This window comes from Malus domestica, chromosome 01 (assembly GCF_042453785.1).
Source record: "Malus domestica chromosome 01, GDT2T_hap1".
NCBI classification, from domain to species: Eukaryota; Viridiplantae; Streptophyta; class Magnoliopsida; order Rosales; family Rosaceae; genus Malus; species Malus domestica.
Genome location: NC_091661.1, coordinates 19,408,024 through 19,422,190, shown reverse-complemented (window position 1 = coordinate 19,422,190; position 14,167 = coordinate 19,408,024). Strand labels below are relative to the sequence as shown.

At 38.5% G+C, this 14,167-nt stretch overlaps 2 protein-coding genes across 2 annotated transcripts; both read right to left on the bottom strand.

The window, feature by feature from the left end:
- Positions 1–218: 218 nt before the first annotated feature.
- Positions 219–1,796, bottom strand: LOC103420972 (leucine-rich repeat extensin-like protein 3). The gene has a single exon (XM_029106062.1). It carries the CDS (start codon positions 1,794–1,796, stop codon positions 219–221), a length of 1,578 nt encoding a protein of 525 aa, XP_028961895.1.
- Positions 1,797–5,007: 3,211 nt separating this feature from the next.
- Positions 5,008–7,299, bottom strand: LOC103417540 (uncharacterized). The gene is made up of 4 exons (XM_008355747.4): positions 6,968–7,299; positions 6,298–6,558; positions 5,545–5,704; positions 5,008–5,444 (listed from the first exon to the last, which is right to left on the bottom strand). The coding sequence occupies exons 1-4, from the start codon at positions 7,175–7,177 to the stop codon at positions 5,266–5,268; spliced, it is 810 nt and encodes a 269-aa protein (XP_008353969.2). The 5' UTR covers positions 7,178–7,299; the 3' UTR covers positions 5,008–5,265.
- Between the last annotated feature and the right edge of the window lie 6,868 nt (positions 7,300–14,167).

Below are 14,167 nucleotides of genomic sequence, written 5' to 3'. Positions count from 1 at the left end.
ACCAAAGAGTGGAAGGCTGACCATGAAGAAGAATCAGAACCCATTCCCTCTTTTTTCCAACACTCACATCATGATTCACGGCCTCCATTTTTATTCTTATATCACTATAAATTATATCCATATAACCCTAATATATTCAAAACACAAAAGCATAGTGTTTGACGCTTGAATTTAATAATATTTTTTATCACCTCTCACCATTTTCTCGCTCTGTGTCTCTAACTGTGACGGCCATTAGCATGGTGGCTCTTTGCCTCAAACCCTTCTTCAGTGGGCTTCCTGGAGAAAGTTAGGTGGACCCCAGGATCATGCTGAGTGAGAGAACCGTTGTACACAATCGAGTTGTTGATTCCTTGAACATTGCTGTTCGTGAAAGTACTAGTAGGCTTTGATGCTGCAGCTTTCCAAGCTCTGTGACTTTTATCCTTGCTTTTGTGCTTGCCTTCCTCGCCGCCACTGTCGCTGCTGCTGCTGTGGCTGCCCTGATCAGATTGAGTCCCCATTAAGGTTTTTCCATTTTCTGTCTTATGAAGGTAATGAGAATGCTCCTCACTTCCATGTTTCTTTGGGGATTTTATGAGTTCCATGAAAGCTCCTCTATTTTCCCCTGCAATGGTGATAACCCTCATACCAGCTGCCTCATGATCGGAACTAGGTGGCGACTTCTTCCGAGATATGAGTCTCTCTTTTGTTTCTCCTTCATGCTTTGCGTTGTGGGAGTTGCTGATAGGCTTTGGGGACTCGTGAAAGTCCGCACCTTTTGAGTTTCCGGAGGTGAAGCTGCCAAACCATGAATTGGGTTTTTGTTGATCAATGGTTTTCTGTTGGACCAGCACTGTCTTCTGCTCTGCCTCAATGGGAAACTTGGGTTGGTCAGTTTGATTATCTGAAGTGTTTGGCCTTAGCTGAGATGGTGGAAGAGTGAGAGGAGAGGGCGGTGGGGCGGTTGGTTTGAGTTTTGGTGACTGAGGTGGGGTTTGAGTCACGGCGGGCCTGATGGTTTTGGGAGATTGGTGGTTGTAATTATTAGCCTCCCTAGCAGTGGATGAAATGCTGGTGGGTTTTGGTGGAGAATAAGTTTGTGGTGGCAGTGGTTTAGATGATGAAGGAGAAATTGCAGCGGCTGAGATGACGGGTTTTGGCGGAGAGGTGGTGGTAGTTTGTGGTTTGTAGGCTGGAGAATGTGACACTGAATCAGTAGTAGAAGAAGTAGTGGCCTTGGTTCTACTGGGAGAAGGTGCCCCTGAATATGATGGGGCTGCAGAAACTCTGGATACAGGAGATGATGGTACGGAAGAAGATGCAGCTTTCTTAACTGATGATGATGGAACTGATGCAGTAGTCACAGGAGGAGGAGGTGATTTTGTGGCTGCAGGTGGTGGTGGTGGAGCAGTGGTGACAGGTGGTGGTGCCACCGTGGCAGGACGAGGTGGTGGTGCCACTGTGGCAAGACGAGGTGGTGCTGCCATCGTGGCAGGACGAGGTGGTGGTGCCACTGCAGCAGGAGGAGGCGGTGGTGGTGCCACCACGGAAGGAGGAGGTGTTGGTGGTGTCACTGCAGCAGGAGGAGACGGTGGTGGTGCCACCGCGGGAGGAGGAGGTGGTGATGGCAGAGCAGTGGTGGTGAGCGGTGGAGGTGGTGGGGGAGTAGGCTCAGGAGGAGAAACAATTGGCCTCATTGTAGGTATAACCATTAGGGCGGGGGCAGGAGCAGGGGCGGGGGTTGGGGCTGGGGCTGGGGCTGGTCGGACAATGGAGCCTAGCCGGAACCATGGACGAGAAGGCTGGGATGCCATAGGTGATGACAAGGAAAATCAATTGGAGGGAGTTGTATTTGTAATTGTAGTTCTAGTTTAGTAATATATAACACAAAGAAAATTGAACTTAGAACAAAGGAAGAAACATAGGAATTGGAAACGATGAGACATAGGTTCATAGGTGTGTTGCTATTTATAGTTTGGACAAGTTTTAAGTACAAGAAACTTTAGGGTTTGACACAAAATGTTAGGGGAGAAGTCTGAAATAAAAAAAGAAGGAAGTCGTGAGAAACATGCTGAGAGAAGAAAGAAAAGCATCAGATGCAGAAAAGCACTTGAAGTTGAGCTATTTGGGGGAGGGACAAGGTACCAAAAATTAAATTTGACGATGCAAGATTGGTATCAAATGGTGTAAATTAGAAGAGTGATATTTTTTTTGTGTGGATGACCTCCTTCTTTGTTATTGGGGGATTCTTTGAACTAAAGGCAATATCTGCAACAATGTTAGTAGACAATTTTAATAGAGAAACTATTGATACACTACTTGATAACAATATTAATAGACAGCTAATTGGAAACATAAATTACCCCATCAATTTCTATTATGTTCTTCTCTTCTTGGGATACATGTCTTCAGTGCTTGAGTCTCTTTCAGTCCAACCGTTTTATTTTTTAATTATTTGTTTGTCTAAGGTCACATACATTTTCATTTTTAATTTGGAATACAAAGAGGAATGCTAGTTATTTTTTTCTTTTGTCTTTTTTTTTTTCCCGACCTTCCCCATTTTTCTATCTAGAGACGCATAGGGGATTAAAACTAGTTTTAGTTCATCAAATTCAGGTTTTCTCATTGGAGATGTTCTAACATGCAATATTGTTCAATAAAGTGCTATAATTGCATTCCTCAAACACCTTGTGCATTTCTCTAGGAGAATGCAAATAACAATATTACGTGGAGTTCACGCGCTCTTCTGTTTAAATATTAGCAATGCTCATGAGAAACTCTTATTTTCACTTTTAAAAAAACTATCACACACTCCTGTTAAAGAATAAAAAAGTGAATCTAATTTTGAACATGATTATATCATTTTCTAAATAAAATAAAAGTAGCTTCTTAATCTGTATAACATCAATAGAATCTAATATATTTATCATGTTGATCTGTATCCTAAATTTATTATCAGAGACGTATTCTGACAATTTAAATCTGGCCTTCTAAAGGCAACCTCAATTGTCATTTTCATAGACGTAGCTTGTCGAATTTACAAATTGGCGGCTCACTTTGTTGCTTATACTGTAAAATTGGCTGGCTAGCAATTGAAGTAGCATATGATGCGGTTCTTCTGAGTTTACTATGTTAGCTAACAGTATAAAGAAACACTAGGTGCTAGTTGTTGGGATTCTTCCACATTCTTAACGATCACAAAACAAACTAAAACATTACTACTATTCTCACCTCTCACTGTAATTCGATTCTTCAAATCGTCTGAGGATTTAATGTCCCATGCACTAATTAACCTACGTCTGCGGCTTGCTCTTGACTTTGCTTGTGATGCTATTGTTAGCTGCTTTTACTTTCACTTTTCATCTATCTTCAGGTCCATCAGATTCTTCAACTCATCAAGGGGCCTTCATCACTGTATGGATGACCGCTTTGGTTAATTTCCTTGAGCGGAAAGTATGAGGCATCTTATTTTCTTGTTTAGAGTCATTTTTGTTACCTACAAATCATAGTTTAACACGTGTGTTGAACTTTTAGTTTCGTATCTTTATTTAGTCATTTTTACACACGTGTTAGACTGTTATTCGGATATAAACGAAATTGACTCATTAACTGTAAGGACCTCCACAATTTTCTTTTTTAACTATAGACTATGGAGCATGGGGGAAGATGAAGGAAGGCAGCAATCTTGTTGTTCCAAAAGCAAAAATCAACGAGTGATTGATTCTCGAGAGTAATGCTAGGGAAACTAAATTTTGGAAACTAAAGGACATGGATGTTGATGATTGGTTTATTACTTAAGCGTTGATAGACATACTCATTTTTATTTGTGACACATTATTTAGTTTGTAATTTCAGTCTTTAAATTTAGTCTCCTTAGTATTACTCGATTCCTAACATCGAAAAAGTAGGGAGCAACAAATAAAGGTTGAGATGTGGCCCTAAGAATATCTGCCTTTTCCTTCCTTTTTCTTTTAACTGGTACTTTGGAAGACAATTCTATCAAGCTCCATTGTCTAATTAGATGAGGAAAACACACTGAGACAGTCACAATGCAATGCACCATGCTCTTCATATGAGACAGTCACAATGCAATGCACCCTGCCCTTCATAGAAATGGAATATAAGACCTACAAATTCGAACTGATACTGTGGCTAAAGTTTGATCAATTAATAAGAGTATTTTAAGCCAATATTCGTTAGGAACTTCTCATACTGCATTGTTTTGGAAATTCGGAATATGACATCATATCCTTGCCTTGGATCTGAGGGAAAGCACAAACTTCATGTGCATGCTAGGAATACCTTGTACGTTATACCCCAATACCTTTAGCCTACTCATTTATGTATCCGGTAAAGCTACTTGAAGAAACGCCAAAGTTCAGATCTTTTTCATTTCATCCGATCCGATGGCCGAAAATTAGAAGGGTGTGTGAGAAGTAAAAAGGGGTGTGTGGATATCACACCCCTTTCCATATCTCTAGCTATTTGTTGCTCTTACATTGCAAGATTATAAACTCTCGTTCATAAACATTCATAGCCTAGTTATTGAAGGTAGAAAAAAAGATGTAAATATGCTCATAATTGAAATCTATATCAAGCAATAAGAGTAAAACTGATTACCAATGTGCTACTACGGAATCAGTTTGGACTCGATTGATAGCAGATTCAGCTTTGCCGACTTTTGTGACTTATGAGGATTGATGTGCATTGATATTATCTTATGTGATTTAGCTAGAACAAGAAGCGTGTCTGGTGGAAATGAAGTGAACTATGAACATCAATGCAGAAAATTACATTGGTTCCGGAATTTCTTTGGATACTAGGAAGAAACAAGGACGTAAACAATTGCATGACAAAGACCAACTTTAAGTCTTTAAGCCATTCCCAATGCTGCAGATATTAAAGGAAACACACTACACGTTCATTTGATCGTTGATGATTTCAAATGAGGGTTGAACATAAATAAATCGAAAAGAAGAATAATGTTGTTACGGCAGTCAGCCAATGCTCTCCAACATAAATCGGTACTAGGCAAAGGAAATATATCTTAGTATGTATTTTCTGGCACTGTACAGCATAGAATTAAATTCTCTTTAACATATACAAATATTTAACTGGAATGGACAAAGCATCCGATGCTTAAAAGTAATTCTTAGCGCTTAATGAAGATAATTTTGGGTACAAGGCTATCAAAATTAGCAGAGGAAAAAAGGGAAAGAACATAGGTTTGAAATTGCAGATGGTAGCTAAACTAATATCCTCACCCTTTGGAATGTCTGCAATTCAAGGCCATTTAGTGAACTCGAACACTTTCAGAACTATCTCCCATCCAGTAGGTATTTGCCACACGAAAAGAAGAACGTTTATCACATTCAGCGCAATGTGCAGGTTTCTGGCTGTCTCACTTCCCTTTTGCATTGCAGGCGTAAGAGCTGCAGCTGCTGCCCATAGCACCGTGATAGCTGCTCAGAATAAGAAAAATCAACTCAATTCAATTAAGGCTTCACTAGCATCTATTTTATGTTATTTTGTTTTAATTTCAAACTGAAATCCAAACTTTACCTGCCCCGGCAAACAAATGGGGACCTGGAAATAGCTTTCCTGTCCTCAACCATGTGTTAAGTCCTCCACCAACTGACTCAAAAACCCCGAAAGCTAACAATATTGATCCTGCATTGTAATGTTTATCCCGGTAAGATCCTTTCACCAACTCCTTCCTTTCCTGATAAGGAAACACTGATACATCAGAAACTTTAATGGAGTAAAACATGTCATGACATATAGCACTAAATTTTGTAGAAACACAAATTTTGCTTTACACAAAAATGAATGCCACACACATAATAGTTGAAGTTAATTTACAATTATATGTTAAGTATTATACTCAGTTTTCTTCAACTTTGATCTCATTTGTTGACTTGTTGATTGTTTTAGGGTAAAACAATCACTTAGAGCTTATCCTATATGTTCTTGTCTCTAGCTGGTTCATTGCTTAGATTTAGGTTAAACCGCCCTAATTTGATACTTTCAAATCTAAAATTGAAGCCCTATGGGTCCATTTTTTACACTAAATTATCAAACTATGACACTAAATGGGAGCAAAGTTCAAGAAAAATGAGCGGAAGTGAGATTTTCTCAAAGTGTCCCAATTATAAAAAAGATAAGACGTCCTACACAAAGAACTTATGTGTGACCTAAACAAGTATAACAATAGTGTATCTTTTCCAATCCACAAGAAGGAGGCCAATTTCATTCATGGAATACTTAAAGGAAGCATACATTGCATTCAGCACATATTTTGGGTTAGAAGACAACCTCAGTAAGCTGCTGAATTTTGAGTGCAAAAGGGGATGGGGGAGCTTCCACTGGAGTCCCCTCAGGTGTGACAGGGGTAGGCTTCACCTGCTTCTTGAGCTCATTAATTTCTTCCTGGATTGTCCTCACTCTCCTCCACTGCCAACCCAAGTAACCTGCCCACAATGTGTACACAAACAGCCCTCCCATCACAATTGGGTGTATCAGAGCAAATGTCCTTCCCTCTAATATCCCAAACTCCCCACCTGCAGCAAGTGCATCCTAATCCACACACATAAAATCAGAAGAAAAAAGAATAGTAAATTGGAAAAAATCATTCCAACAACTATAAGTTTTATACAAAAGCACGGCAAGAGTTCACTATGTTATACAAAAGCGGCAAGAGTTCACTATGGCAAAAAGCTCTTTCATCTATCCACGTGACATGCTCTAATTGATTCTTAGTTGGAAATATTTTGGTGTACATCTAAAGTTATCTAGTATTAGGTTTGAAGCGTTTTTCTTTTAAATACAATGTTATCATCCACTTACATGTGAAACAGTGGAAAAGAAAAACCCAAAATCTATACCTTATATATGATCAAACATTGGTAAAGTAATGATTCTTGATATGAATGCTGCAGAAAATAGAGAGTGAGATTAATGAAATTAATTGCTAAATTGTACTTGCCTTGGTGTCCAGCAAAAATGGCAATGTGAGAGCTGTGAGAGGGAGAGAAGTTGGCTTAAGGCGGTCGATGGTGGTTATGAGGACTTTAGTTGAGTCCTTGCCATTGCTGGGTTTTGTTGGGATTGATGAACTTCGTTGGATTTTTGAGAGACAATGAGTGGGCTTTTGGGGAAGCGTGGGGAGTCTGAGGAGGCTGAGTGTGGCTGCCATGCTTCTTCTCTGATTACTGGGCAGAGTGAGGACACCAGGGTTCTAAAGTGTTGTGGGGTGGGAAGATAAGGAAGTGAGATTGCAAGATGGGGATTGTGTCCATTTGGTTTGCTGTGCTTTGCTGATTGTGTAGAATGGGGCCCTCTTTCACTTTTACAGAAGGAACGAGTATGATCGATCCACGGCCTACGGAAGAAAAATTTAACTGGGATGTGTTCTTGGCATTATTAACTCCCAAGTTCCTATTTTGTTTACTTTTTACTTGTATGGTTATAATCGACTCTCATCTTCATCTTCTTGGTTACAAATTTTGAGCTATGACTAGTTGGTCTAGCAGCATTTGGTCTTAACTGTTAGAAAAAGTTTCAAGTTCGACTAGCATTACAACATATGTTTGTTGTGAGTAACTTGAGGTTTGGAACAGTAACAGTATTGTAATTATATTTCAATTTGATAACATCGACAACTGTTTTTTCATAAAATCATACTTATATATTCATAGGTCGCAAAATATGTGAGAGGGACAGAATCAAGAACCCAATGAAATTGAACAAGGCTATATTGGGCCACCTTGATGGGTTGAAAAGCCTAGGGACCGAGCAGTGTGAGGCTTGAAAATGCAGGACCAACCCTTCTTACTTTCCAACTCTAGGTCTGCAATGACGAACAAAAATTCTTCACCAGAAAGAAAAACAAAATGAAAATCCAAGATTATACTAACTGAGAATGTTAGAAATACACTACTACAATATTAGCTTTAGGTGACGGATGATGGTGGCGGATATTAGAAAAATCATGTAGGATAAATTATATCCGACACATCATTTAATTAGTAGCGGATATTAGAAAAATCTTGTCGGTTATATCCGACATAAATTCCTGGCAGATATCAAAAAAATCTTGTGGTTATAACCGACAGTATTTTTTAATCTTTTTTTTAAATATTTTTTACTGATTTTGGCGGTTTTTAAGTTAATGGTGACCGTTATAACCGATAGAAATTAACTATTTTATTATTTTACTTTTTGGTGATTATTATTTTAGTATTCTGGCAGTTATAACCAACAGAAATGAAAATTTTATTATTTTAAAATTTTATATTGATTAAAAACAAATAAATAAACACATATTTTAAATATTTTTTTTTTCACTCCTGACCCTAAAGTCTAATGAACCCAATTCCCACGAGCCATAAATTTTCTGAGAGAATAATAACAACATACTACAATCTGAAGCTCTATCATTTTTGTAATAAGGATTACGCTCCCTCACTGGCAAGCAACAAGATACAAAGAAATTCAAACAATTTTTTTCAATGCGTCACAAAGCACATTGTCTGGCACATAAACACACATGAACATCTGGTGTACTCTATCATGTTCTGATTTTATTATTTAAAAATGTTATATTGATTATAAATAAATAAATAAACACATGTTTTAAATATATTTTTTTTCACACATGGCCCTGTCGGATATAACCGATACGAACAAAGCAAAATTTTGGACGGCCTCCAGAATAATCTTTGAATGTTTTTTTTTTTTTGCGATTTTTTACACATGCTATCTCGGAGTATGTACAAACATATTTGACGGTTTGATCGTTGAAACTAGTTTCGTAGAATGCATATCCTATCAAATTGATAGATTTAACATACACCTAAGAGTTTATGTCATACTTTCATTAAGTATAAAATAAGATTTATCCACTAGTGTAAATATTTTAAATTAAAGATCGAATTCATTCATTGCATTCTTATAGGATCAAGGAGTGTAGCTACAAAAAATCATCAAAATCGGAGCTAAAATAACCGTTAAATAGTGATTTTTCGTTTATAACCATCGAAAACTTTTATTCCGTTAACTAATTTTTGAATGTTTGTTTTTTGCGATTTTTTACGTATGCGATCTTGGAGCGTGTACAAACATGTTTGACGGTTTGATCGTTGAAAAACGTTTCGTAGAATGCGTATCGCATCAAAACAGTAGATTAAACCAACAATTAGAGTTAATGTTATACTTTCCCATCAAGTATAAAATAAAATTTTGTGGTATCCACTAGTGTAAATATTTTATATTGAAGATCGAATTCCTTCATTGCATTCTTATAGGGTCGAGGAGTGTAGTAAAAAAATCATCAAAACCAGAGCTAAAATAACCGTTAAATTGTGATTTTTCGTTTATAACGGTCGAAAAATTTTGTTATGTTACCTAATCTCTGAATGTTGTTCTTTTTGCGATTTTTTACGTATGCCATCTTGTAGTATCTACAAACAAGTTTGACGGTTAGATCATTGAAACTAGTTTTGTATAATGCATATCTCCATTAAATTTGCTTAAATTTTGAAGTGTGAAAAGTAATTTGTGCTAAATTTTTATTTATGTTTTTTAAGTATTGATTAGACAATATTTAGTTTGTATGATGACATTTTGATTGTACAATTATCTTTTTGTTTCTTTACTGCATATTTTACATGGGTTATTATCTATTAAACCAAACAATTATTTATTTTTGACAAAAAAATTAATATTTATTTATTTTTTAAAAACTTATTCTATTTAAATACATATTATTTATTTATTTATTAAACCAAATTATTATTATTTTATTTTTTAAAATTGTAACAAAAAATTTCGGGGGGGGGGGGGGGATTAAAATTTTGGGAGGGAATTTTGGGGGAATTTTTCAGCCATTTTTTTTCTGTCGGTTTATATTTTAAAAAAATGTTTATATGGGTTTTAACCAGCAGTAATGAAAAATTTTCAACATAATACCACTCCATCTCTTCCTTGTGCCGGTGCCTTCTTCATTTCCCCTTCCTTCCCCATTTTCTCCTCTCCGCATTTCCTTCTCTTCTCTTCTCTCCTCATTTCCTTCTCACTTCCTCTTTCCTCCTTTCTTCCCCATTTTCTCCCATCCCCTCCTTCTGATGGGTTCAACACTTTTAACCCAACATGAGTTCAAGCACAGTTGTCACACCGCCAAATTCAATTGGGAGGCTGAAGCTCTTGCGCTACCTCGATTTATCCTCTTTTTGTCTGATTTTATTTTCTCGGCAACCAAACAAGCATGTGAATGTCTGATATACCAAAGTCAGGTCTGTGTGAAATTAAAGGTATGATACTTTGTATTATAGGTATGATAGTTTGAAATTTCAGGTTGAAAATTTCTGGTCGAATCTAAGTGATTCATTATTTGGAAAGCAAACCTAGGGAATAAAACACTGAAATCAAATTCTAATTAGTTTATTTCCTCAGCTGCTTTCTTCCTGGTCTAATTCTTGCTGTTTTGAAACAGTTCTAGCAATCTGATCTTCTTCATCCCCTCATTGTTTTCATTGTTAATTGAAAAAATGATCCTATATTTGGCAGACGAAGGCCTGGTTCCAAACCAAGGTGCCCCGAAGAGCTTGACAATGTATCCGGTGAAATTACGGAAGAGGTTAAAATAGGGAATGGTGAGCATAAATCTTATTCTCCACCGTCTGCTGAAGTAAAAGATGCTTTATTCAACAAGGATCAAGTTCCGTCTTCTTTGTTAGTGCCACCATATGGAATTATCACAATGGTGTGCTCTTTCCCCATCCCCTCTCTCACACAATTTCTATACTAAGTCTTTTTTTTTTCTTTTTTTTTTTATCACTTTGACTCCTTTCTTATGCTATCTCTCCCTCTGACAACCTAAAAATCCCAAACACCCTCGAGAGAATGGTGCTACTTACGTCGCTAGTGAACCACCCAGTAATGGGGAAGACAAGGAAAATATTAATTATTCACCTGGAGTTGATTCAAATCATACTGTCAGCAATGTAGGAGAAAGCTCTACTGGATCAGCTTTCGACTCAAGATTTAGTTTCTTAGGTACTCTCCATGCTTTTGAAGATAGTGATGATGATGATACAGGATCTATTATTTCATCAGCGCTGCAGTTCTTTCCCTAGCTATCTCATGGGATAGGATCTCTATACTCACCATGGCTCAGGGGGCTAAAATATGAGGAGAAAGGTTTATGCCTGATCCAGCTTCTTTACACCTGTGCTAGCCATGTCGCATCAGGTAGCATTGAGAATACAAATATGGAAAATGTAGTGAATGCAGGGGATATGGAAAATGCAGAAAGTGCAGTGTGTTGATGCACAAAATCAGCGAGGACTTTGGTACAACAGAAAGTGTTAAGTTTGTGACCTTCGCTAGATTGATCCGGTCACTAGTGTAGATAAGTAAGTAAATGGATAGGGACAGGGAAGCAAACACAAGGTGTACGTGGTTCACCTAGATTGGCTACGTCCACGGAGTAGAGGAGTTCTCATTAATTGTGAAGGGTTTACACAAGTACATAGGTTCAAGCTCTCGTTTAGTGAGTACTAGTGAATGATTTAGTACAAATGACATTAGGAAATATTGTGAGAGAATGATCTCTATTTATAGAAGAGAGTTTCTAGTTTCATTCTAACATTGACACATGTCGTGTTGTGATTGGCTTCTGATGTTGACACATGTCGCGCTATGATTGGCTTCTGATGTCGACACGTGTCGCGCTGTGATTGGCCTCCTAGTTGTAGGGAAACTCTTCTGGGTCCCTGACGGTGTAACGTTGACTGGTGCTCAGTAGTTTCGGGATTGGTCAAGTATGGTACAAACAATGCTTCTCTAAGTTCCCGAGTGAGGGAAGCTCCTCGGTTGGGGACTTGCAAGATCCAAGCCATTGAGTAATCACAAAACTTCTAAGTACCGAAGTGTGGCATCATTTTCACTTGCCTTATCTGTCTCAAACATAGATGTGGCATCTTCTTTAGAAGTACTTTTCCTCCATCCAGGGGTGGTATCTTTAACCAATGAAAATGCACAAGGTAATGTATGAATTTCACTTGAAGCTTACTTGTAGTTTCGGGCTTGGTCAAGTGTGATACAAAACCTTATAGTAGGAGTCCCCCAAGTCGCCGAGTTAGGAGATTTGCCGAAAGAGGTAATAGACAAGGTAAGCAATCAGATTTCTAAGCAAGCAACCTGGATCGGAGGTTCGACTTCGGCTTCCTGTTGATTGTTCTCCTGCTCCTTGTGTCGTAAACAGCAACAAGGATAAGGAGAAGCAAATGGAGCAGAGATGATATGAGACAGTTTTGCTTTTGAAGAAGTAACTTTCCTCAAGCTTATTCTTGAACTGGGCTGGAGGGTTTTCTGGTTTCCTCCAGAGTATAAGGCTGACTCAAGAATTTGAGGGTCAAAACAAGTCCATCAAATCAAGAATGCGTTCAACCTTGATGATATGGGATACTTTTGCTGTTGACGAAGTAATAGATGAATCGGCATGTGTTCTGTTACGCTTGTCTCCACATGCTTCCTTGTATCCTTCTCACTTGCCCTATCTGTTCCTCAAGCAGATGTGGTATCTTTTCTGGAAGCATAAGATGTTGAAGATGAGTACTCGAGAGCAATGCCAGGTAAGTAATCAGGCAATGGGTTCCAGGCAGTAAATTCTTGACTGGAAGCTTGATTCTAAGTGCTGATTGATTGCTCTCTTTCTCCTTGTCTTGCAAGTAAGAACAATGGCAAAGGAAAAGATAGGGAAAAAACATGATATGGGATACTCTTGCTTTTGACCCTGATGATATGAGATACTCTTGCTCTGGTGTAGCTGGTTTGCATAGGTATTATTGGGGGGGGAAGAAAGTTGAGTATTTCGAGAGGCTTCGTTGGGAGTGCCCTCTCAAATATGAAGAAGGGTTGAGCATTTTTGCAGGTCTGCCTGTCCGTGGAGGATGGAGGTTGACATATATAGGAGTCTCCCTAACAACAAGTAGTAATGCTATTCCTTTACCCTTCTTGGTCGTGGCAATGTAGTGGGAGCTGCAAGTTTCACGTGTTTTAACTTTGTCAGAACACTTTGAAAAAGTGGTATGTGGTATCTGGAATGCTGATGTTGCGTGTGAAGATTGCAGACAAGCTTTATCCAAGGAAATCTAGCTCTCGCAGTTCGGAGAGTGATGCCTCTTCGGTTTTAGAACAAGCAATCATGTCGGGGATTTCACTCTTGAGATTCGGAGAGCGGTGCCTCTTCGATTTTTGAGAAAGCAATCCTGTTGGGAGTCTGGCTCTTGAGATTCGGAGGGCAGTGCCTCTTCGATTTTTTAGTAAGTAATAATGTTATTCATTTACCCTTCTTGGCCATAGCAATGTAGTGGGAGCTGCAAGCTTCACATGTTTTAACTTTGTCAGAGCGCTTTGAAAAAGTGGTCTGTGGTATCTGGAAAGCTGATATTGCGTCTGAAGATTGCAAACAAGCTTTATCCAAGGAAATCTGGCTCTCGAAGTTCGGAGAACGGTGCCTCTTCAGTTTTCAAACAAGAAATCCTGTCGGGAATCTGGCTCTCGAGATTCAGAGAACGGTGCCTTTTCAATTTTTAAGAAAGCAATCCTGTTGGGAGTCTGACTCTTGAGATTCGGAGAGCAGTGTCTCTTCGATTTTTGAGAAAGTAATCCTGTTGGGAGTCTGGCTCTCGAGATTCGGAGAGTGGTTCCTCTTCGATTTTTGAGCAAGCAATCTTGTTGGAAGTGTTTTCTCGAATGTGAATAAAGGTTGGACATTTTTGTCAGTCTGCCTTGCCACGGAGCACAGAGGTTGACACACATTAGGACTTTCTAGTTATCAAGCAGTGGTGCTGTTCTTTTACCCTTGTGGGTAATAGTAGGGTAGCTGGACCTTTAAAATTTATGTGTCTAAACTTTGTCAATGATCTTTGGCAAAGTTATCTGTGGTACCCGAAGAGCTGATGTTGCGTGTGGAAAGTGGTGCCTCTTCGATTTTTAGACCAACGGCTTTGTTGCCCTTTCTTTTATCAGGGCACCAATTGTGTGTAAGGAGTACATTCAGAGAGTTATTGCTTGTAGGAATTTTCCCCTTACTTCAGAGATTTATTGCACTTCATTTCTCCTTCATCATTTCTGAGAATGTATGGCCCATCCGACCGTCGTTTTGACTTGAACTTTGGTG

Coding starts and splice junctions, on each gene's coding strand:
- LOC103420972 (XM_029106062.1), bottom strand. CDS start 1,796: ATGGCATCCCAGCCTTCTCGTCCATGGTTCCGGCTAGGCTCCATTGTC.
- LOC103417540 (XM_008355747.4), bottom strand. CDS start 7,177: ATGGCAGCCACACTCAGCCTCCTCAGACTCCCCACGCTTCCCCAAAAG. Junction 6,559..6,967: donor CATTTTTGCTGGACACCAAG/GCAAGTACAATT, acceptor TGTGTGGATTAG/GATGCACTTGCTGCAGGTGG. Junction 5,445..5,544: donor CCATTTGTTTGCCGGGGCAG/GTAAAGTTTGGA, acceptor TATTCTGAGCAG/CTATCACGGTGCTATGGGCA.